Source organism: Sturnira hondurensis, unplaced genomic scaffold, assembly GCF_014824575.4.
Source record: "Sturnira hondurensis isolate 20B ecotype Veracruz unplaced genomic scaffold, ASM1482457v3 Scaffold0001547, whole genome shotgun sequence".
Classification (NCBI taxonomy): Eukaryota; Metazoa; Chordata; class Mammalia; order Chiroptera; family Phyllostomidae; genus Sturnira; species Sturnira hondurensis.
This window is the reverse complement of record NW_028074178.1, coordinates 345106-371162: the sequence shown is the minus strand read 5'-3', so window position 1 is coordinate 371162 and position 26057 is coordinate 345106. Positions and strand designations below refer to the sequence as shown.

Genomic DNA, 26057 nt, shown 5'->3' with positions numbered 1-26057 from the left:
ATTTGTTTATGTAAAAATCTGCCATTTTACTTTTGCTAGGCACAGTAAACTGCAAGAAACAAAATTTACCCAATTGTTTTTATGATAAATTCCTTTTTTATAATAATATTTCTAATAATAAATATACTGATGTGATGGACATATTGACTAAAGTAGATAGTTAATCTATGGTGTCTTAAAATTAAGGTATGAGTTGAAAAATAAGACTATGAGAGATTACCTGCAGTTGGAATGTAGCTCTATGTAGATTGAAAATCTGGACTAATAGAGTAGGATTCCAGACTACACAAGAAAACTCAGTTTACTTTGTGTTCCTCTTCCTTTTCTCCATAGGAAATTTGAAATTCTGCCTTGTGATTTTGAATCAGCCTTTGGACAGGAGTTTTCTTCATCTTTGGAGCAAAGGTAATCTTAATGAGTATGTATACTTCTTTCTTTTCTTACCCTACTTGGGATTGACTGACTCTTAAATATCCTGGAACCTAAATGTAGTAGCAAACAGTGAATTTCATAATAAGGTAATTTACTTATTGAATTACCAGCAGAATTCATTATTGCTTCTCTGTTAACTTGTTTATACATGTGGTTTCGTCAGCAGGGGGCCCCCGAGGGCAGAATCACAAAGCAGCATCCCTGGGCATATTTCAGAACTACTGTGTGGGTGTTAATCCCGAGTTCTCAACAGCTGTTTGTTAAAGTGTAAATATTTTTGGCACAGTGACAGCAAGAAGCATCCAGAAATCTCATTGTTCTCAGCTTCTAGTACTAAGATAACTGCAGGGTGACCAGATCTGCAGAATTAAAAAAGACATGTTACCAGTGTATTGGAATCTCTGAGGATACTGAAAAGTGTAGTTAGAAATGGAATAGTTTCACAGAATTAATACTTTTGTGAGGTTTGAGTATGAAACTGGCTTTATTAACTTTTTCTAATTCTTTGACTTTTATAGCATTAGCTCCAGGCTAGAAAATACTATTAACTGTCATATGTTGTTTTGAACCTCTGCTCTTCCATGAGATCTTGGGTACCACCCTCGCCTCTGCCTGCAAAAGGGACACTTCTGCCAAGTTATCGGTGTTTTAGGCCAAATTATAGATAGGTAGAGGAACTTGATTCTCAATATATTGATACATTTTCTTGATCCTCTTTTATCATTGCAGACTTCTTAGTATTCTCAACGCTAGGGTTATGTGTCTCAGAATGCAAACTACTGTTAATAAGCTTAATGTGTGGATAGAAGGAGTAGATCATTACAGACTTTAATGTAATGAATTTTTCATGTCTAATATGATCATGATGAAAACTCTTGGCATTCTAAATCTAGCCATCTTTATGTTAGCCAACTTAAAGTCTCACATTGTATTTGAACTAGCATTGCCCTTTAAGTTGGAAATGTGTTTAACCGTTAACTTCCCTTTCAGTGCACTTACTGTTTGCTGACTTGTGATTCGGTGGTTATTCGGGTGCTGGAGGGGTGTGATGTCTTTTTTGTCACATTATCTCTCCAGCACATATTGCTACTGCTTACAATAAATAAAAGCGTGAATTTATTATGTTAATATTGCTAATAAATACCAAAGCACTGTAGGTACATTCTTTTCATGTGAACTTGTCATACCAGGTTTTATTAAATTTTTAGGAAAGTGTGTGAACAACTGTGTTTTATTTTAGACATTAGAAATAGGCAAAATAATGATTGATAGGCTCTGTTGGAAACCTTGGATAATAAAAACTGCATCTTAGGAGGTCTTATATTTGGGGAAGGTGAGGGTTCCTGTTTTGCACAAGGTGCAAAATGATGTATATTTTTGAGCTGATGGAAGTTCCTCATTTCCTAAGTTTTTATGTAGAGAATTTGATTTGAAAAATCGCCATGCCTGACAGATACCCACTAATCAATTACTTTGCGTACAAAATGATCACGTGGTCAGTGTGTCTACATGGAGAGTAGGAAAGGTATCTAAGGTATAGGATGTACTGAAGTGGTTGGAGAATTCTCATTTCCACAAGAACTTTTCTTTATGGAAGTGTTAAGTTCTTTCCTATACACCTCTAGGACAGTTCTTGGCTTTTTGGATCCATTAATCATTACAAAAAGCAGATCTGTTTATAAACACTAAGGAGTGGTGGGGGAATAGGGTTTCTGTGATTCTCATAGCAGAAGCTGTGATTTTATGTTTGTCTCTCGCCTCTTCTGAGAAAAGGCACTTTTAGACATTTTTCCATTTGTTCCAAGAGAGGCCTATGAAGAAGTCCGGGGCAGCACTGTGGTTTGGGGTTTCGGCAGTGAGCGAAGGCTGCAGGCTGCTGGGCCTGGGAGTTGTTAGTGCATTTTAGTCACTTCTGTTCTGTGGGTGGTGAAGACTGTGAGCATAGGAATCGAGTGGTAAAAGCTGGCTGTTGAACCAAAACACAGAAAAATCTGAAGGCTTCTGCACAGTGTAAGTCTCTCATATGAAACTGAGAATCTAATTTGGACCTATGCCAAGGACTCTGTTGAGTAGGTGTTTCCTGGGGTTTGTTTCAGGGAAAGGACTACTCTAAGATTTATTTTTTTGGTTTCTTCCTGCAGTGTTTAAGTGACATGCTATAAAATTTGGTGCAAATGATGAAAAATAGGACTCAAGGGAGATTAAAAGTGAAAAAGTTTTAAAATGCATTTTCTCTTTAAAACTTCGTGAAGTCTCAATGGTATTCTTGGTCACAAGCCTTGCTATAGATCCCTGCCGGTCCCAGAATTCTGTGTCCTTGATTTAGTATGGATTAGTAAGTTAGATAAGGTAAGTTCGTAGCAGGTGGGTAGGCAGGTAGACAGACTGATAAAAGTAGTTAGTATCTAACTTTTCTATAATTATCAAAGATTATTGGCATTTGTGAGTGGACATTGACTGCCCTTAGATTTCTTAACTTTTCTTTCTTTTAACATCAGAAGTCTCTTCTAGTAAGTATATTTCTTACCCTGAAATATGTGGTAAGAAAAGAAATAGGCATGGTTATGTTTGAACAGCTCTGCTTATTTCTTGTGGTGGGTCAGGTCTTCTCAACTTGGGGTCCTCAAAACTTACCAGGGTCCTCAAAGACAGTAGGAGAGATCACCTAGCTACATAAGTTGAAATACAAAAAAGAAGAATCCTAACAGATATTCATTCACTTGGGATAAGGTGACATAGGTGGACCATTTACAGGGTTGTAGGAGCTGGGCTTCTTAAGGCGTGACCTCATTTTTATCTTGACTTCACAGCCTTTCCCTGTCTCCTCCATGTGACCCACAGAGTGTGGGAACCGAGTTCATTGGATTACGAATCCATTCAGATTATGTTAATGTCACGGGTTTATCTTCAGTGGGGTCCTTTTCTTCCTCCGACAAAGAATTGCTTTTTCCTTCTTTCTTTTTCAGTTCGCTGGTAACAAATGCCCTTCTGTGGGAGCAGGTGGGTGACAAGGGGGGAGGCACCTGTGGGATCTCCGATGTGGCCAGAGTGGAGAGTAGGGTGCACGGGGCACCTGTTTCTGGTGAGCGTGTGGCACGCTCTTCAAGTCCCAGGGCCCTGCTTCTCAGCAGCTGGATTTATTGTAGTATTTGGTGAATGGACTTGACTTTGCTCACGTCTGTATGTTTTTCTTTCTTTCTTTTAAACAAAAACACCTTTCCCAAGCAAAGCACGTTTTAATAGAATTGTGACTAGCTCGCTAATTACACTGACTCATGCCAGTGAGTAGTGTTGCCATCAGACTTAAGTTCCAACAACGGCTGCTACGGAGCAGCTTGTTGCTTCGGTAGTGGTTTGGTGGTACTGACCCTTTTCCTTCTCAAATTACACACGCAGGGCCCTGCAAGCCTTTTTTCAAACTGATTTTTTTGTGTGTTAAGCTCAATCAAAGTTAGCAAATTTATATTAAGGTAAGTTTTTAAAAATTTCCTTTTTATTCCCATTTCTTAATTCTCTGGGCCTCTTTATCTCACTTTTGGCATCCAGAATGTTTATTCTCATTAAAATAAGAGAAATCAGATACCTGTGATTTTTATGTGTGTGTATACATATATCTGCATATATACCTATGCATTATACACACACATATATACATATGTGTATATATAATGTGTATATACATATAGTTATACATAATGTATGTATATACATATATAGACATATACACACACACACACATTGGTATACTTTAAAATGCGTGGTGTCAATTGATATTTTAATCCTATTAAATCTGTTTGTGTACATCATCCCTGTTAGAGGAATTCCAAAGGAGACATGTTTTGATAATACATTGTAATTTAGAAATCACCTCAGAGCTGTTCTAAGGCTCACTGTGGAAGGGCTGTGTGTGTGTGTGTGTGTGTGTGCGCACGTTTTAAGAGTATGTTTCTAAGGCAGTGTTTTCTCTGGCCTCGTACCCCACTGCTGTCCCCTCCTATGTACTTAGTGACTGATACAGAACTGCCTTTTAATTTATTTTTTGCCAAAAATAATGTTTATTCACCTTGTAGACTTCCACTCCTTTGAAGTCCAGCTTAAATGCTGCCTCTTGGGTGGAAGGCTTTCTTACCTTGCCCAGGTAGAGACAGCTGGTCTCCCTAGTACTTCCGTTGTGTTCCTCCCACTGACCCATGCCACTGCGTGCCTCTTTGAAGATAAGCTTCTTGAGAATGGACACAGAAATGCTCAGGTGAAGGTGTTTTCCTTTTAGTTCTGGGAGAATAGCCCAGGGGGTCGTTACTGTAGGTCGTCTGGCAGTTGCTGAAGGTCAGTGTCTATATTTGGTACTTTCTGGATCCTAGAAATCCTCTTTGTCTGATGTGAATCAGCAGGCAGTTCTCATTCTCTCTGTCTACCCCACTTCCCCCCACACACACACTCTTATCCCCCCCACCACTCGTGCCTCTGGTTCTCAGGCCAGGTCGGGTCCCTTTCCCATTTCTGCTCACGTGAGCTCCGTCATTCATTCTGTTCCCCTTTGCTCTGTGACTCCCAGATGCTTATCTGGTGTTTCCTGTCACTGTTGGTAAGAACTGATGTTGTTATTAATGTATCCTTCTTTCCTCATAGCTCATGTGCAGGAATTCATTCTATTTTTGACTCTGGTTATGTGCCTTTGACAGTTGGAGTGCTGACAAATGTGCCATTGAAATACAAGCCGTGTTCGTGAAGGTGTTATGATAAGGTGCATCTTTTATTATATGAAGGATATAGCATTATTCAGTTTAACCTTATTCTTCTAACCCTCAAGTTTAAGATTTATTGTATTTTTATTGTAATCTTTGTAAAAACTCCTTTAAAATAATTTTTGTGAGAACTGGAGCTTAACCTTACTTTTGAGAATATGAAAATGCTTGGAGAATGCTTCAGTTTTTCCCTAGACTTTTATTTTTAATTACAGAAATGTGTGCGCATTGTAAACATTTAAAATAAAACAGTTTATAATGAAAAAATGTCAGTCCCCATTAACGATAAACCCTTTATTGTTTATTTTATGCTTATATTTTTTCATTATTTCCCTGGAAATGACTTTTAACCATCAGTTATGGTAATGGAAGAACTACTACTACTAAATAGGAAAATACCCTTAAAATGGTGATTGCCAGCTGAGGGGACTCTGTGCTCTGTAAAGGCACTCGGCACCGCCCCCACTCGACGTGCCAACTGGCTGACTTTGTGCCACGGAGGTCTGTGTCCTAAGTGGTCTGTCAGCGTTTAATGTGACCAGACAGGACTTCCCAGGTGTTATGGCCTCATGCCCTCACTTGGATTTGCTCCATGATTAACTTACCCCCACCGTTTGCCTAATGTTAAGCCTCAGTCTGACGGTGGTTAAATAGAAGAACAGGAGCATGTTATTAGCAGCCGGCCTTGCTAGAGGGCTGGGCCTCGGGGGTGTGGTGTCGCAGGGGAGCAGACTAAAGGGACAAGGGCACAAAACACACGATGCTCTCTCGGCACTAGCCAGATGGCGGGCTACTTCATGAACCCAGGACACAGAAGTAAAACATCACTGCTGGGTCAACCATCCTGAGGCGAAGCTAACACTCTGCATTTCCCTTCTTCCGGCCGATGGTGCCCGGCTCCCAGAAGGGGCAGCATCACTGTTCCAGGCAGAGTACTGGGGGTGTGGACGGCCTTCCCCGAGACGCAGACATTGTCGTGTGTGGCTGCTCTCCCCAGGTGCTCAGCGTGGAGAAGGAAAGTCCAGCTGCTGCTTCTGCACTGCAGTGCTCCCGTGCAGCCTCCCTGTTGGTTTGGGGGACTTGGGAAAGGGCAGGCTGTGGAGAGGCCGTCGGGGGACATGGCGCCATTCCCCTTGGGTTCCTCCCATAGCGTGTAGTGTATTGTTCCTTTAAGAGTCTGGAAACAGGCGTTTTAACCTTGGCCCTGCTCTGAAGTGTCAGCTGTGTATACTCCTAGGTGTTAGGTAAGCGTTTGTGTCCCTGCGTGTTACATTTTTGTCCCACATTGCTGAGTGGCTTTTTTCTTGCAGTACTTGTGTCAAGGCCAAGTCTGAGTGTTTACTTAGGAGGTTTTGCTGGCTGATGAGTACAGGCAAGTTAAAGGTTATTTCTGCTGGTCACTGTGTACAGTTACGGATTTAAAAAAATAACTTGGCTATTTGTGGGGGTACTAGTCTTTGGAGGAGCTGACCCTCTCTGAGCTTTTACTTTGCTACTCTTAGCTGCTTGAGTATTTGGAAAGAAGATGTCCCTGGAAACAGAAAATTTAGTGGGAACGTGGACCTTCTGTGCCACCTCACGGGGAGAGAGATGTTTAGCTGGGAGAAATGTCTCCACCTTCTTTGTCTAGGGTTTCCTGGTGATGGTTGGAACAAACCGGATGGGGTCATGTAGGGGGAGTGGTAGGGCGAAACAGTTGTTTAAGCTAGTGGGAGAGGAGCCGTAGGGGGAAGAAATAACTTAAAAAAAAACATACTCAACAGAACACTCAACATACTCAACAGAACACTCAACAGTATGAGATGATGGATACATCCATGGGCAGAGTCTCCATGGAACTGAAACAGTGAGACCTTCTAAAAAGGCCTCTTTGCCATTTACTTATCGTGAGTGTAGTTTTCAAGGATTTGCTGGTTATAACTGGGTACCTGGGTACCCATGTGCCCAGATATTGTACCTGGGTACGTACAATATCGTGTACATTTTTGTTATTTAAATGCATCCCAGCAAAGACCCAACAGATACGTTCTCTTGGAAAATTATAGTTTTTAGGGTATTCATATTTAAGTTAGGGTGATCTGAGATCCAGGAGGGATCTGTTCTAGTTGTGAGTAGCTCAGTCTTGACACTCAAGAATCCTGTAATTGTTAGGCTTATCACCATTTATTGAACTACCAAATGGACATTACTCAGTCATTTCCTGTGCTTAGTGTTTCACGGAACTTATGTTCTGAGCAGATCTGAGTGAATATTTAGCCAAAGATCTCAGGAGCAATTTGCACGCTTGGTTCAGGTCCATTAAGCAAAAACAGGTGCATACAAGCTATAGCTCCTGTAAATGAGGCCGGAAGACCTACACCAGCCACACAGAAACATTTATGGACTATAAAAGGATTATTTAAATATTTAAGACATTTTAACAATATTAGTAGCACAGATCAAAATATATATGGTTTGGTAAGAGGCCAGAGACACATTTTGCTGCTCCCGCCCCCAAGATGTGGGCACCTTTCTGTTAGAGCAGACCTGGTGTCATTCTGGCCACTGTAATACAAATACTGCCCGCTAGGGTGGCCCTCTGTGTTGCTTTCTTTCCCAGCATTCACTCCTGTGCCTTTGTGTTGTGTTTTGTTTTAATAATCACGGGATTATAGGGCATTTAGAGATTTGCACCAAAATACCAAGTGGTTTATTTTTGGAATGCTTTTGTAAACCTTCTGCTGTACTGCCTGACTCCATGGTACTTCATCTGAGCTGTTGCATGTTGTATTCTATAAGAGAAAGGTCATTTTTAAATACCGAGTTTCACAGCATTACATTTTCTAGTATGGGATGCCAGTGAGAAAGACACACGTCCTGTTTGTAAAGAGCCTGCAGTCTCGTGTCCGCTGCACACAGCTCCGCCGTATGTGTGCACCGTAGCCTCCCCTGCAGATGGAAGCCTGTCGTTATTGTGACTGAATTGCTTTCGCCCCAAATCGCACATGGAAGCCGTAAGCCCCAGCTGACAGCATTTGGGGATGGCACCTTTGGAGGGGTAACTTAGTTCAATAAGGTTGTAGGGTGGGTCCTAATGCAGTAGGGCTGGTGCACTTACGGGAAAAGCCACCAGGGCTGGCACTCTCCGAGGAAAGGCCACGCAGGGAGGCAGTGGGCAGGCAGCTGTCTGAGAGCCAAAGGGAGAGGCCTCAGGAGACACCAGCCCTGTTGACACCTTGATCTTCAACTTCTACACTCGACAACTGTGAGAAAATAAATTTTGGTTGTTTGTCACCCAGGTCTGTGGTATTTGGCTATGGAAGCCCTAGCAAAGTAATACTGTTGCGTAGAAGCCTTCTTGGCAAGTTGAGATTTGTTCCGCTCTCTCTTCCCGGTAGAACAGCATTGCTCTCAGAGGCCCATTTGAAGTGTGAGTCTGGTGCCAGGAATTATTATAGACAGCCCTGGTCCCACCTTAATACGTTATAGCTCCAATCAGTTACTGACAGGTATTGAACTTCCCTTGGAGTCAGTGCTGTAGCCTGAGACCAATAGTGGTCCCCCTTTGCTTACAGAAGACATTTCACCCACTTCAGAAAACAGTAGAAATAATCCATGTGTTAATATTTATTTCATGCATATAATCAGAGTTTGGGAAATCAATTTTGGGTACTTAAAACAGATACTAAAAAAAAGTATAGACCAACAGATTAAAGCCCAAATTTAGATAACTCATTATCCATGATTATTTTGGGCGCTGATGTACTGCCCTTTGTAAGATGAGAAGAATTTGCTTTTCCCATGAAACTCCAGTTAGAAAGATTCATTGAATTGCTTCGAGCCCATTATAAGCTTCAGTCTGGGTATTGTATAGGTCATTTCACATGAAGGCCACCCCTAACTGGGATTCTTCCCTACTCCTGGGCAGGGTGCATCCTGTTTGTAGTACAGTGGCCCCGTGAGAGGGTGCACTCCGTGATTCCGGCCCCTTCCCTGCGCTGTCTCTGGCAGCTAATGGTGACTCACAGCGTCGTGTATTCTTCGTGTTCACCAGCATATAGGACATGCCAGGGGCAACAAAGGGACATTATCTTTGTACTGGCCAGAGGGAGGTGGGATTTGTCATCTTGGAGGGAGGAAAAATGACAAATTTAAATGGAAGTTTGTAGGAGAAGGGGTGTGAATGTACATAGAAAGCAAATTTAGGAAACTTGACAAATATCAATATGCCAACTTTTAAACAACTGAATATTTGTTTAACCCAGTAGATTTAATTGCTCTCTCTTACCCGTATGGCTTGTCCATACAGCTTATGCATGTCCATATGCTTAAATTCACCAGATTCTCCTTTGCTTTAATTATGTAGACAGAACTGTCAGTTTTATTTTTCTTAGTTTTAATTTTATTAATCTCAATTATTTACTCAACCAAAGATGTCCTTGAGAAAATGAGCTCGCAATCATAACATTCAGTGGGCCTCTGAGTACTATATTCCAAAACGCCATCTCTTGTTGCTGGAAATGAGAGAGGAACACAGGGCCAACAGGAGTGAGTTTACGGTTGTTGGTGGCCCCACTCAGCACAGTCATAACATTTCAAATGGAACGCTCGCTGTGTGCAGTTTTTATGGGACGTTTTTAGCAGAGGACCCCAAAACAACTTTTTCCATTTGCGCCTTTTTATATCTTGCTTTACATAACAAAGCGAGAAAAATATTAATGCTACAAATTAGTCTAAAACTAGTATTTTTCGCATTTCCCCCCAATGATAACAGAATTGTAAGCATCCTTTAATAACTTCCCTATGTTTTCTTGGAGAGCCGACTTGGTTACCTTCTCAGAGTGGAAAAACAAAAATCCTTCTGCTCTCTGGGCTTTGAAGAAGTAATATTTCTTCCCTCCATAGGAGAAAAATAAATCAAAAGGAATGTGCAAGTCTTTGTGTTTTAAATAGTGATCTTTTCATACTTAACAACAGTAAAGGCTGTGTATGGATTCCTCTATGTGTGTTGAGTTAAATGTGGTGTACAGTGGCTGGGAGGGTCTACTTGTACAAGGACGTTTTTATTTCACGTCTCCCTTGCAGGACGTTGGGTCCTGTCCGCTGTCCATGGAGACACCTGGTCCACTCCAAAAAGGTCTTTGACATTTGGTCCTTGGTATGTGCCATTATAGGCTATCAAGGGAAGCAGGATATTGTTGGCAATTACAGCCATTACAGTGTCTGGACCAGTAAAACGTGATAGCACTTTTATGTGCTAGTCCTGGAAACCAAAAGTGTAGCTGAAAACGTTCAGTTATAAAGGGTCTTTGAACCCAGAGCTGTTTTCTAAGAGTGAACATTTTTGAAAGGACCATTTGGCATGGACCAAATATGCTCGTGGACGTTTTTGGTTGGGCCAGATGTCAAGGACCTTTCTGCTTGGACTGAATGTCTCCGTGGACCTTTGGAAGGGAACGGTGGGCTAATGCACATCTGGGGCATCTGTTACTGTTCAGTAAGCATGCAGTAGTGAACTCGCATCAGCCCGAATCCTGAGGCCGCTCACAGGAACTGGAGGCTTTCTTTCTGTATCATTCATTCAGTTTTTAAAAATTTGAGGTTGTGGTATGAATATTTATATATTTTTCTTTATTAAGCAGAACTGCTACTTGAGTGTCTGGAAGGAAGATTGAGCTATTGAATACCCATAATTCTTATCAAAAAGATTTAGTTATGGCAAGTTTTGATTACCTGTATATTTGAGCAAACTAGACTATTTCTAAAGAAGTTATAAATCATGATTGTCAAACTCTCAATTAGTATGAAAACAACTCGGTAGAGACTTCATCCATTCTCTAGTATTTTATTCTATCTCTGCACTAATGAAATGTCATATTTTGAGTAGTGTCCTTGGTACTTGGAGATCTTTTGACATTTAAGTGGGTTTCAGTTATGTATTCCATGCAGTTCTTATTGTGTCAGGAAGACTCACTGATTATATGAAGATTTTAATACTTGTTAAATACTGGTCGGGACAAACTGGAAATGCTCACCTGTTGCTATTTCTACTTCCGTACAGTATAGATTACAACTTTGTTAGCATTTCCACGTCAGTATTAACGTAGGATTTACTTTTGTCAACTAATGAGTGTTTTGTTTTTCTTAGACAACTTATATTATCATACCATTGCTGATGATAGCTCTTTCTTTTCTATTTTTTGAACATTGACCTAATTATAATTTCACTTGATACTCAGTTTTGAATCAGAATTAAAGAAAATTTACTCATGGTGTTACATGGATGGTGTCACTTCAATAAATTTGAGTAGCATTTCAAGTAAAAGTAAAAATTATTAATAGTTCATGGAAATCTGCTCATCCAGTTTAATGAATGCTACCAGCATAGTTCTGTAACTCATTTTAAGAAAACCAATAATAAATATGTCAGCAAAACGAGTAAAGTTCCAAAGATAAATAGCAAGTTACTTACAACTGTGGAATCAAAAATTGTAAAATTGAATGAACTTAGAAACGTATATAGAAGAAGATTTATTGCGGCACTTTTCGGTATTACCAGTACTCTTGTTTCTCCCTCGGACGCTTGAGGACAGCCTTAGGAAGATGTTGATTGATGTCCGGTCCACCGGACTGGGAGACTGTTACCCTTGACCAAGTGGATGCTGTCATTATCTTTATTTCACTTGACCTTGCCAGACAGCTCACTTTCCGCCTTGGCACCATAAATAACAGTGAGAAGGAACATTCCTCCAGAACAAGCTAATCCATCTCCACTACTGACTTTCATCATCTTACAGTATTGGTATCAGATGAACTTTTTTTTTATTAACTTAGGAAGTTTGTTGTTTTTCTGATTAGTTTCTTCAAATTTGCTGGCCCTTGCCCATCTTTATTCACTACCCTTGTTATTTGGCCTGATTAAGATCCTATTTTGGCATCTCAGATGACAGACAAGAGAGGTGCTTTTAATTTTTAAAGTAGCTATTGGAATTTTTTCTTAAATATACTAATAATTATGTTAATACTACTTAAGGAAATAGAATAATTGAGAAATGTATTTTTACCCATGAGTATCAGAAAATAAGCCTGTAGGTAACCAACACTGTAAAGGGCAAATACAAACACAGTGCTTTTCAAGAAGCCAAAACAACAAAAACAAAATTTCCACATCTGGATGATTTGGAGAACTTTTTCCAACTTCACAAATTGTTGTACTTCTTTATTTTCTCAAGGAAATAGGATCTTTCCTGAATAGATTTGATAAGGATGAATGACCTAATTAATGCTCCTTTGAACCTTGCTGATAAGAATTATATGGTATCAAATAAAATGAGAAACTTTGCATGAGCATGATACTCATGAGCACTGGGAGGAGAAAAATCGCAAGAAAGAGTCAAGGTTTTACACGGTCACATTAATATCAGACATGAAGGCTGTACTTAGTTCCGTTCAGTTTTTATTCTGCTTTCAGCTTCTTTGCTGCCGCAGTCAATATGTAAAGCAGTGTTTCTTAGCTGTGTCTTACCTCCCCTTCTCCTTACTTGCCACTTTTGTTTTATAACTGTGCTCATAGAACAGCAACAGGCCATTTTAATGAAACTGTGTGAAAGTTTTCATGGAGGATTACGTTTAACAGATTTTGTTTAAAGCTGTTCGCTTTCCGTATTGGATGAAGATTTGTTTCCACATTGCTGAACCGATGCAAGCTCTATTATTCTTGGCCTGAAATACGTTCTCCCTGGGTTTTTCTGTATATATCTCTTATTTAGCACATTTGAAACTACCTCACCTTTCTCTTCAAAATAAAAATTTCTGTGGTCTTAACTTGATTGCTACTCACTAAGGCTCATTCTTTGAAACCATCCTTAACCTGCCCCCACCCATCGTCTTCTTTTTTTTCCAGTCCTACAGGTCAGTTTTTTTCTTTACTGATTCTCATCCACTCTTTTTTCCCCACCCCAACTAGTCTCTCCTAGGTACGATCCTGCCCTAGTCAGCTGCCTTTGTTCCGAAAATAATCCGTTTACCTCGGGTGATTTTCTCTTTCTGTCTCTCCTCTGTACCACCTTTAGATTCATCTGTATAGTCCTTACTGTCCCTGTTCAGAAGGCTGGCAGGTGTCACTGTCGCCCACAGGATTGGGTTCTGATCCCTTAGGCTTTTAGAGGCAGCATTTCTTTACCAGCCTTACTCTCATGTGCATTGTCTTCCCAAGTCGACTCTGGTCTTTTTCAGAGCGAGATCTCTTCCTGCAGCGCTTTGCATAGCGCCCTGCACGTGGTGGAGCCTGAGGGGCGGTGTTGAAGAGAATCTGCTGCTCGTCTCTGTCTCCCTGCTTCTCCTGACAGCTAGTTTACCTCTCTACCTGTGCCAACTTGTTCACTGCCAGTGCCTGTCCCTCAGCGCCGCGTTGGAGGAAAAGTGGTCTAATGTCTGCTAGCCACTTCACCTGACCTCCCCCCCCCCGCCTTTTTGAGTAGCCACGTAAACCTACCACGTTCCCACTCTTGTTCTAAACCTCTGAGACATCCAAAAACCAGTCCCCCTCCCAAAATGTCATTATGTGGCTTTTTTCAGTCCCTCATAACATGGGGCATCTGCCAAGAAAAATTATTCCTGTAGAGTGTACAGTATTTTAAAGGATTTAAAAGTAGAATGCCCAAGAAGTGTGTATTCTCTATATTTTTATGTCATTGCCTGTTGTGCATTGGAAGTGGTTGGTCAGTCTTCTAGCGGCTGGCAGAGCCGCCACGCTGGGCCCGCTCACTCCAGATGCTGTTCTGACGGCTCAGATGTGTTGCTGGCCGGTGGTGGCTGTGTCGCGTGTCTGTGGTTTGTGCAGTGTCTCTCCTAATCTAGTGAAACCTCCACAACAGGACTCTTGAGTTTTTCATGTTAATATCCAGGGTCCTCATTACACTGAGCATTAAACCGTGAATTCTGAGCTGATATTTTTTCAGGACACATTTAACAGAAATCATCACCATTTGCTTTAAAGAACCCTACCAAGAAAGGGAAAAGACAACCCACAGGATGGGAGGAAATATTTGCCAATCGTATATCTGATAAGAGGCTAGAGTATAGAACTATAAAGAACTCTTAGAAATCAATAAGAAAGTAAGTGACCCAATTAAAAGTGGTGCAAAGGGTCTGAATAGACAATTTCCCGGGCAGATATACAAACAGCCAACAGGCACACAAAAACACAGATGGCTCTATATTAGTCAGCAGGGAAATTCAAATCAAAACACGACGAGAGCCCATTTCCCGTCCACGAAGGTGGCTAGCGTCACAGGCGGACCTGTGTCGGCAAGGGTGTGGAGGAACCAGACCTCACACGCTGCTGGTAGGAGTGTAAAGTGGGGACGTCGCCTCAGAAGGTACTGTCAACTCATCAAACTGAATCAGCTCTGTTGCCAGTTGGCACAGCAGTGCTTCTCGTAGGTATATTCCCGAGAGAAAGGAAAACACATCCATGCAAAACCTGTGCACGGATGCTCGGCACCATCATTTGTGGTAGCCAAAAGGTGGAAACAGTCCTGGCGTCCATTCACAATTGAATGGATAAACAAATATGGTATGTCCACAAAATGGAAAATTGTCCAGCCATAAAAAGGAATAAACACAGATATGTACAGATGGACCTTAAAACCATCAAGCTAAATGAAAGAACCCCGACACAAAAACTTCGTATTATATGGTTTCATTCATACGAAAAGTCCGTAACTGGTAGATCTCCAGAACTGAAAAGTATACTCCTGGATGCCTAGGCCGAGGGATGGGTGGTTCTGGGAGAGTTACGAAAGGGTATGGAGCTGCTGCTTAGAGTGATGAAAGCATCCCAAAGCTGACTGTGATGGTGGCCGCACAACTCGGGAGTTTCTAAACCCACTGAAGTCTTTAAATGTGTTAGTTTTATGGTATGAGACATCTCAGTAAGCTGTTAGAAGAAAATTATAGATGTTAGGGTATATTTTTGTATCTTCTAATCTTTATCATTCTAATAACTCTTCATATGTGTCTTGATTAGGATGTTCATTTTTCCTAAGCCTTAATCTATACCAAGATTTGTCTGACACTTGGCCCTCACTCCGGAGTATATTCATGTTGTTCGGGCCCGTGGTACTTCAACTCGAACATCAGCCAGAACTGCGTGGAGGGCCCCTCCTCAGCATTTCGGATTCATTAGTTCTTTGTTTTCACCATACTGATTCCTCACGTGTATAGTGCGTGGGGTTTGTGCCTAGGTATTTTGATTTCTTTGAGGTTCCTGTAAGTGAGGCTGTATTCTAAATTTTGGTTTTCACATGGTCATCGTCATTTTTCAGAAGTGTGATTGATTTTTGTGTGGGAAGAAGAGTTCCTAATTTGAAAAAGATGCTGTTTGTTCCCATAGGAAATAATGAACCACCCAAAAGACTATTTTCTTATTTAGGCACAATCTTCCACTTCATAATTTTTGAGGTTTTGTATAGTGTTCAGCCACATCATAAAAATCTTTTTAAATAGAACTTAAAAATCATAAAAATCTTTTAATAGAACTTAAATAGAATCTTTTAAATTTTTGGATAAAATGTTAGAAAGAAAATATTTGTTCAGAGGAAATGACTTTCCAAGGAATTGAGTGATCCATACAGGCTAGAAAATTATTTTGGAACATATTTATAGTGTAATATATGCAGAAACAAGAATTTAACTTTTTGTGCGCTATTTTCTAGACTAAATTTGTTTTGATTTTGTGCTTAGTCTTAAAGTCAGAGCGATCAGCCTTGCCGCTATAATCACTCCGGGTACGTTCTCCTAAATAGACAGTAACATTAAACATAGCAATTTGGACATCTGGTGAATGACACTTAAATGAATTTACACATATTGACTTGCTCATTCAGTCGTTTGTTTAAAAATATGTATCAGGTGTGCTCAGTAGTCAGCACACACAGATTCGTATCTGAAGTCTTGCCATGGATTTATGTGTTATTTTCCCCGTAACCTAAGGCTTGCTGTGCTCCGATAAGACCTGCCTTTATTAGTTAAAGTTGACTTTGCTGCCTCTCCACAATATCACCACCACTCTTTATTGGCTGCAGAGTTACAACTCCCATAAATAAAGAAAACAAGGAGAGAAAGAAGAGGCAGAACAGACCATTTATTTTCATGGGCTTTAGTTGCCATTTAAATCACAATTGTCAGAGTAAAGTGGAGTTTAATGGTCATTCTTAACAAGTCTGGGAAAAATGTGTCGTTCCCCCCTTTCCGTGCTGCGTTGTACGGATCTAGTACGTTTGGTGCAGAATAATGATGATTCAGTAATGACATTTTATTATTCGAGCTTGATGAATGCGATGGGGAAGGGCTGTTTGTTTTATCTTTCCATTTCACTGTAACTACCAATTTGACAAGAGTAAGAGACACTGACTGATGCTGCACACAGACTGTGTTTAATGCTTTTTAATGAAGTTCTGTAGCTAAAATAAAAATAGCTCCAGTCTAATCCAGACCTTAGTCCGTTTGTAGGTTGGAGCTCTGTCCAGCTTCTTTTTACATGTGTACTTTGTACATTAGAAAGCAAATACAGAGGATTATATATGTGTATACTCAATAATTTTTAACAGTGCTTTTCCTGCAAAACCCTTTTATTAAAGTAAAATCATATATGAGAAATCCGGGAGTCCCTCGGACAGGAAACAGACACAAGTGGGTGGAGTTCCTTTGGTGGCGGTTCCTGGGGCTGCCTGCATCTGCCTCTGGGCCCTCCCTGTCTGTCACAGTGGGTGTGACACCCGGCTCCTGGTGACCCTGCCTTTGCTGCTGCTGAGGTCTGTTTCCTCTGTTGCAGTAGGTGACTCAGGAACTCCCTTTTGACTATAAAGAAGTTTCACAATGGTTGACTGATGTATTTTGCCTCATTTGAATGGAATAAACCCATAGTTTCTTTGTTTCCTTCATGAGCTGATGCCACTGCAGGCAACACGACCATTTAAAGGGAAGGTCATTTTTTAGAGAAGTGAGAGTTTTAATATATATATATATATATATATATATCCATTGGAAATGGAATTTATCTGAAATAATATACAGAATTCCATTATGCTAACCATTTTGTATTTGTTAATACAAATACAAATACAGTTTTTTTATGTTGCCTGTGTAACATAATGACTTGTTACAAGTCACTTGCTCCAAATGACTTGTTTTGTAAATTTAACATAGCTTATTTTGTATTTTCGATTGTGTGAGGTTTGAACCAATATTTAGTCATCGTTGCCCTGATCAGAGTGGGATTTCCAGACACAACGTTGGTGGGCAGCTCAGTGGGAAATTTTCTGTTTATGACTGAAAGACATACAGACAGGCCCTGCCTTAAGGATGCTTACCACTTTCTGATTGAGAATGGTGCGAAAGTGATACACATTTAGTATAAGCCACACTTCAGATTTTGACCTTTGGTCTTTTCCTGGGCAGGGGCAGCGAGCCCCAGCTCTGGGTCGGGCATGCGACCTCAGGGCAAACGACAGCCACCCTACAGTGCCCGGGGCTGCCAGCCTTTCGGGGCGTTGTGTTCCGAGCATTTAAGGTCGGCTAGGGTAAGCTGTGATGTTCGGTAGGTTAGGTGTATTAAATACATTTTCCAGTTAGGATATTTTAAATTTACAAGTGGGTTTATCTAGACGTAACCCCATTTTTGTAAGGTGAGGAGCATCTGTACATAATTATTTAAAACGCCGATCGAAGTTGAAAAAGGGGTAAGTGGCAGTGAGGTTTTCATAACAAAACCGATCAACCCTTAAGGGAGCCGCCTGGCACCCCCACTGCGGAGCTCAGGTGTGTGCCTGTGTGTGTCCGCCCATTGTCTGCGTGGGGAACCTGTGTTTTCCTATTTTATCAGTAGAAACTGTAAGCTGCCTTGCTGGGTTGTGGTGAAGGTAAAATGAACTGATATCTAAACCTGGAAGGTTGTGACTACTTGCTCACTGGCACTTCTTATTAGAATTGTTGGTATTAAGAACAATGCGCAGTTTCCACCTTGCCAGGGTCTTGGGGGTTCCGTGAATGTGCCCAAGAACCTACGGCCCAAGAACCACGTGTCCCCGAGGCTCACCTCCTGGTTCTGTTCAAGGACTACAACTAGATCATTTCTTTAACTGCACTCAGCATTCCACTAGTTCTTTCTTAAGAATAAAACCGAAAGAAAAACAATTAAAAAACAAAGAGCAATGCACTTTACCAACTCCAGTATTTTTTACCAACATTGAAAATGCAATTTAAGATTGTAGGCAAAGTAAAAAAAAATATGAAGAAGAAAAGGAAGGACATCAGGTTTTTGTGTATTCATTTTCTATCCTGAAATGTGACAGAATTTGTTTACTGGTTGTAACACTAGTGGGCATCCTTGTCTTGTTCCTGATCTTCGAGGAAAAGCTTTGAGTTTTTTTACCATTGCGTATGAGGTTGGCTCTGGATTTTTTGTATGTGGCCTCGGTATTAAATTGAGGTATGTTCCAACTGTACCCCCTCTGTTGAGGGTTTTTATCATAAATGGATGTTGAATATTGTCAGATGTTTTTCTGCATCTGTTGAGATGATCCTGTGATTTTTATCCTTCATTGTGTTCATGTGGTATATAGCACAATGTGGTATATAGCACATTGACTGATTTGAGGATTTTGAACCATCTCTGTGTCCCTGGAATGGTGTGATCCTTTTAATGTATTTTTAAAACCAGTTTGCTAATGTTCTGTTGAGGATTTCTGCATCTATGTTCATTTAGGGATATTGCCTTATAAATTTCCTTTACTTGTAATGTCCTGTCTGGCTTTGGAATTAGGGTGATGCCGTCCTCATAAAAATAGCTTCAGTTTCTTTTGGAGATGTGTGTGTGTGTATAATATTACTGAGCCATAAAAAAGAATGAAATCTTGCCATTTGCGACATCATGGATGGACCTCAAGGGCATTATGCTAAGTGAAATAAGTCAGGGAATGACAACTACATATAATCTCACTTATATGTGGAATAATGTATAAAACTATCAACACAGAGAACAGATTGGGTGAGGGGTGGGAAAAATGGGTGAACTTTTTAAAAGTTTAAATAAATGTTTAAAAAGCAAAAGGCACTAATGGAAAATGATAATATAGTGTCTGTAACGATACCGTCCCAAAATATTCCGTTAACACCTCAGAGTATTTCTTTCTGATTTTGTGTGTTATGCATGTGTGTGCGGTTGTATTTGCTGAAATGGAGCCTATCATTTGGGAATTAGTTCTCTGCTTTACTGACGTATGGTAACTAGTTTGAGCAGTCCTCTGTAGTAGAGGCTGTGGGCAGTCATATTTTTGTGTGCTTGTCTGAAAGCACCACTTGAGCAGAAGTGCTGCCGCTTGGTTTTAGTCTGTTAAAAACAGACAAACCTTAGGGAGCAGGTGCTGCCTCCGAGTATCCCCAGCTGAGGGAGTTGAGACATAAAGAGATGCAGCAATTTGCTCAAGGTCACAGCAAGTCACACTTGCTCAAGGCTGCGTAACAAGCAGCCCCGCTGGGACTCAACTCTTAATTTTTATGTGCCTATACATAATACAACAAAACTTTTTGTGAGTCATTAGTGATTTCTTTCCTCTTACCATATGAAAAGCTAATGATTATAAAGTATAATAAAAATCTACTGGTTTAAGTTTTTCTTTATGGAAAATATACTCCTTTAAACACTGCTGTGTGTATGTTACATGCCCTTGAGTTGGCTCTTACTCCTGGAGAGCCACACATGGGTGACGTCCACAGTGTCCCGTCCTCCACTGCCCTGTGCGGCCCTGCAGACTCGTGCCTGTGGCTGCGTTTCTGGAGTTGGCCCATCTCCTCTCTGGTCTCCCCTCTTCCTGCTGCCTTCTCTTCTTCCCAGCATTCTGGTCTTTTCCAAAGACCCCTGCCTTCTCAAGGTGTGTCAGACACAGGACGGCTTCAGCTTTGCTGTTTTGGCTTCCAGCAATGCTCTGGGATCCACTGGCTCATCTCTCCACAGGTACAGGGGATCTGCAAAGCTCTCCTCCAACACCGTGTTGTGAATGAATCACTTTTTTTCTTATCCTTCACTGTCCAACTTTTACCTGTGGCCCTCAAATGCTGTTAGCACATAAAAGCTGGTTTTAGCCCTGGCCGGTGTGGCTCAGTGGATTGAGCGCTGGCCTATGATGAACCAAAGGTCGCTGGTTTGATTCCCAGTCAGGGCACATGCCTGGGTTGCAGGCCAGGTACCCAGTAGGGGGCGTGCAAGAGACAACCATGCACTGATGTTTCTCTCCCCCTCTTTCTCCAAAAATAAATAAAATCTTTTTTTTTGAAAAGGAATTTCTTACAATGAGTTTTTTAAAAATCTGGTTTTAGGTGTTTATCAAAGATGACTAGAGAAAAAAGTGAGACTGTAAAATATGTCTAGTTACATTGATCTTTTTAAGGTGATACAAGATTTTTCAGGTTTCGTATCTTCAGATCCTGTCATGTTGAAATTTTTTACTTTTTAGCAGGGGTTCACATTTGGGATCCCATGCATTCAGCATCACTGAGGGTTTAAACGTTGAGCATCCCGAAGCCATTCGAAGGGAGCAGAAGCACTGGGGGTCTGCTGCATTTTAGATGAGCTGAGGGTCTTGGTTAATCATTAACAGATTGCTGAATCTCACAGCTTAAGATGAATAATTAATACTGTATTCATGCACTCCAGTTATGTCACACTGTTATTAAGACACAAGGACACCCTGGCTGGTGTAGCTCAGTAGATTGTGAAGCAGTGGGTCTGTGAAGCAAAGGGTCCTCGGTTCGATTCCCAGTCAGGGCACATGCCTGGGTTGCAGGCCAGGTCCCCAGTGGGGGACACTTGAGAGGCAACCACACATTGATGTTTCTCTCCCACTCTTTCTCCTTCCTGTCCCCTCTCTCTAAAAATAAATAATTAAAATACTTAAAAAAAAGACAATGACAGAAGATAAAATATTTCTATCAATTAAGATTTAGATGTAGAGTTACAGCTACCCAAGGTATAAACTTTCCTAAATATGGTTGAGCCAAAGTAACATATGGTACATGTAGTGATTGTGTCTGTACACACACATACACCATCTGTGCTTGCTGTTCATGTCTTGTGGTATTAATCCATACATGTTTTTAAGGGCCTACATTCGAATAACCTTTTCTGTGTATTCATTCATCTTGACCTGAGCTACAGTACAGAGGTATATGGGAGGGCAGTATAGGTAGGGTTTTTTAGATTTTTTTAATCTTTTGGAGTTATGTTTAGTGATGGCTGTGATGTTAGACTTGTCTTCTAGTCAAAATTGTTTGTCAGTGACATTCTCACATCTACAGTGACTTCCTTGAGAAGGGAGTTCTGCGAGGATGATCAGATTCCCGTGGTGTGATAAGTGCAGTGGGGAGCTTTCTGTCCCAATGTGGCGAGGACAGTGGGGCGTGTCCCATGTGCTCATCGTCATTCACGTGCCGTAGCCGCTGGCCAGTCCTGCCTCGTGCACGCTCTCCCCCACTGGATTATGGGAAAGCAAATGCCAGGTATCACTCGGTTCCAGCCACCAATAAGGACATTTTTTAAAGAGTTTTTTTCTGGTCTTTGTTTTATGCAGTTTCACTTAGTATGATATACAAGCTTCTCCTGCTGAAAAACACCAGAGGGCCTCACTCAGCTTGCAGGAATTAACCAGATGCCCAGGGAAGATGTGAGAACAGATGGAGGTTTTATGTTTCAGATGCTGTGGTCAGACGTACTACCAATCTCTCATTCTGCTTTACTAGATAGAAAAACATTGGATCATCTTTGATGCTTCCCTTTTTTCCTTTCCTACTTCCTGATATGTTTGCAAAATCTGTTGATTCGTTTTATTCTTTCAATGTCTGTTTAATTGGCTTTTAACTCTGTCTGCCCACGGCAGCCATCTTCCTGTGGTCCTTGCATGTCTCTCAGGTTGTTTTCTCTGACCCCATTTTCTCTTCTGTCGCCATTCGTCTCTCCTGGCTTTCACCCCATCTCTGTGCAGTCGCTGCAGGGTCTGCTCCACCCCTTCAGTGTCTCCCATAAGCTGAGCCTGTCGTCAGCTCCTCTCATTTCGTTCACCAACATGAACCCCTCCTGCGCGCTGGGCCGTGCTCATTCTCACCTCTCTGCTGGGGCTTACACTCTGCGGGGTCTGCAGACCTGCCCCTCTCCTCTGACGTCTGGCCGTCGCAGTCCAGCTTGGCTCCTTCTCTACTCTCAAGGCCTCTACTGATGGCTCCCTTTCAGAATGGACGTACGTGTGTCTAGTTGATGGTGGGGAGTCTTCAGTTGCACTTTTTCTTGTAGTACTTCAGTTTTCCTAGGGATTTTTGTTTCTAAACTGGAGAGATTTCTTTTTCAGTACAGGGGGTTTTCAAAACTGTTGGGCACGTAGTATGAACTTCACATATACCTATTGATTAAAGCTCTTGAGTACCATGGACATACATGGACTATTTTGGCTAACCATCTAGGGTTTGGGGTTTTGTTTTTTCACAATACACCCTCCTTCGTCTTTTTTACAGACAGCGTCACTTATGCTCACCCTGTGCCAAACAACTTCTTGTTTAGATGTCACGTCTTTGATGAAGTCTGTGGGCTCGTTACTCATCTTCCGTGAGTCTGCCCTGTCTTTCGAGAGTCCTTGTATCCTTTTGGTGTTTTTCCCAATTCATTAGGTTCTTTGGGCTGCAGTGATATCTCTGGTCCTGATTTTCATTTGCTCCATGGCAGCTTTTCTCTGGTGACCTCCTGTCGTGTCTTTCTTTTTTCCTGTCTCTCCTTCCCTCCCTTGTCTTCCCTCCTTCTCTCTTTCCTTTAACTTCTTGGTTCGTTCTAGAGCCTGTGCTCCTTCCTTCTTGTTGGTCTTTGAATGAATTAAGTCCCCCTTGGACTCCTGGGTTGAAACTGATGGATGTGGGGCTGGGAGAGCAGAGGGAGCAGGAATTCTCCCCCCCCCCCCCCCCAGGTCACAGCTGCACTTTGTGGCGAGGGGTTGTGTGTTGAGTGCTGATCGTCTGCTCTCTGGCACCACTGCAGCGGGAGCCAGAGGCTGTTCCCCATTCAGTCTTGCCTACCTGGCCTCAGCCACACTGATTTTGTGTCTACACCTCGGGCCAGAGGCCTCCTCTCAGCATCTACCTGTACCCCTGCTCGCATTCCGCTGCCTTTAGCAGCTCTTTCACATATATGTAATGTGATTGGCTGAGAGATTTCGCCTAATTTCCCCTAAGATGTAATTCACATTTCTGTTTCAGTCTGTGGCTTTGGGAAGGAGAGAGGACAGAGACGTCTTCACTCTGCTGTCTTTAAATTTTTTTTTCTTAAAAATTTTCTGTAATTTATTCCAGGTAACAAAAGCCTTCTGTGGAGTAGTACTTAGAATTTGGCTTCTTGGCTCCTTCCGCTCCTTGATGACTTCTTCTGATGGTTGATTGTTGCACTCAAGGACCGAATTTCACAGTCTCTGAGTCCTGGCGAGTTTATCCGGGACAGGGTGCGGATGTTTATTTCAGGGCACACCATGGGAATGCGCTTCTTAAACACAGTGTCAAGATCAATAGTTCCTTCTCAGTTCATTCTCTGGGCCATCTTGTCCTTCTTTGTGCATTTATGAGGGTGCATATTTTATGAATTATTCAAACAAGCCCGAATACATCTTTTTAAAGAAAATAGAAGTATCTTTTATTTGCCTGCGTTTCTATCCCGAGGCACTGGTTGCCTTTTATTATTGAATTCTACTTAGAGTTGCTTTTCGAGTGCCAAGGATCAAAGCTGTAGGGAGAAAAAAGTTATGTACTTTGCTGGGAAAGGAGATAGTTATTTTAGTTTCTCTCATCAAACACCAAAAGTTACTTTCAAATGCACTGCAGCCAAAATAAGGAAAAAACAAAACAAAACACCCCACTGGCTGCCAGTCATTGAAAGTGACTAACAGCATGTGTCTGCCATGCAGGGTTTTAATTGTTTCAGAGTTACATGCACAACAATGAAACATGTTTTGCATGATGAAATATTTACTTTCAGCCATCATGCTTGCAAGCCAGGCGGTACTCATCGTGTTCCCAGACAGCAGCCGCAGCATCTCTGCGACCTGAACCAAATGCAGTTTCCAGCTGTTGAAATTAATTCTTTTTTAGGTCCTGTTAAAAAAACTATCATCTAACAATAAATGTCACTATTTTTCTTTCTGCTCTTTTTACACTTCCATTGATTTTTTTATTTTCACAAAAATAAAAGTGCTTTTCAGGGATGCATGGTGTGTGAGAAAGGACCAGAACACATATAAGGCATTCCTAGTCTTATCTCTGTACAACTTACTATATCACAGAGCTGATTAACGTTCTAATTTTGCATGGATTTTGTCTCAATTTTTTAAAAAAAGTCACCTATAGACCCTAGAGCAGAGAAAGGCAAGCTATGATATTGTGCATTTTCTAAATTGCTGTAATGTGGAAATCCTAGTGCTCTCATGTAGATTTGAGTCAAGACTTGTGCAAAAGCCCTGAGGTTATGAAATACTAGTGGCTTCTTCCTGCGGGACATGGAAGGTCCATGTGTGTATTAGGGGATGAGAGAGGCTTCGTTCTGGGCGCTGGAGTCCCTTATCGTGGGTGCGACTGACACAGCTGCTTGTTTTCAGGTGTGGAGATGCTGAGAGTGTGCGAGTAGGTGGTAGGCACTGTGAGGTAGGTAGTAAGTCACATTGATTTTTTCTGTGCCCTGTGTTTCTTTTCAGTTGTCTAAAGTTGCTCGAGAAGAGATAACATGAAAAAATGATTGTTGTCGTTACCCTACATCAGAAGGCAGATCTTGCCCAGGTTACCAGGGATGATGTGAGTGATCCAGCCCAGCCTCACGGACCTGGGTTGCTTGTGCTCTTGCCCGCCTCTCACCTTCTGTGTGGCATGAGTCCCTTCTCGGCTTCCTTTTCCACTCAGCATACTCGAGCTTTTAAAGTGATATGAAAACATTATTTTTTTGTTTGTGGTCTCAGCTCCTGTGGTTTGCGGAGCTGACTCTGTCCTTTCTGAGCGTGGTCCCGTGACCTTTGCGATTAGCTGCCCGCTCAGGAATCATCTCACTGCGCTGTTTTACTCATCTCACACCCTCTTGACCAGTGCTGGTTAAAGTAGGTGTGATGTGAGCCACAGATATGCGCTTAAATTTTCTTACAGCCACATTAAAAAGTGAAGAGAGACAGGAGAGATTGTAACACTGTCTTATTTAAGCCAGTATAGTCAGAATATTATTGTTTTAACATATCACCAGTGTAAAACTTATTAATGATAAACTTAATATTCTTTTTGTATTAAGTCTAAAAACATCCAGTGTTCATGTTATACTTACAGCACATGTCAGCTGCTCAGCGCCACAGTGGCTAGACGCTGCCACACTGTGCTGCGCCCCACACTGTATAGTGTACCGCAGTGCACGCTGCCCCACACTGCACGCTGCCCCACACTGTGCGGTGCATCACACTGTGTAACACCCCACACTGTACAGTGCATCACACTGTGTAATACCCAACACTGCACAGTGCCCCACACTGCATAACACCCCACACTGCACCGTGCATCACACTGTATAATACCCAACACTGCACAGTGCCCCACACTGTAAAACACCCCACACTGCACCGTGCATCACACTGTATAATACCCCATACTGCGTGGTGCATCACACTGTATAATACCCCATACTGCACAGTGCATCACAATGTATAATACCCCATACTGCACAGTGCCCCACACTGCATAACACCCCACACTGCACCGTGCATCACACTGTATAACACCCCACACTGCACAGTGCATCACACTGTGTAATTCCCCACACTGCATAACACCCAACACTGCACCGTG

At 41.7% G+C, this 26057-nt stretch overlaps 1 protein-coding gene across 3 annotated transcripts in view; it reads left to right on the top strand.

Annotated features, from left to right (window-relative positions):
* The window catches only part of TPK1 (thiamin pyrophosphokinase 1), a 255230-nt gene that overhangs the window by 51888 nt on the left and 177285 nt on the right, over window positions 1-26057 (top strand). The window contains exon 3 of one of the 3 annotated variants that reach the window (XM_037030294.1): window positions 334-405. The exons of 1 other annotated variant lie outside the window; for it this stretch is intronic. In XM_037030294.1, the coding sequence (XP_036886189.1) occupies window positions 334-405 (72 nt within the window). Of the gene's footprint in view, window positions 1-333; window positions 419-26057 lie in introns of all 3 variants that reach the window. One more of the 3 variants, XM_037030299.1, reaches the window with a different exon arrangement.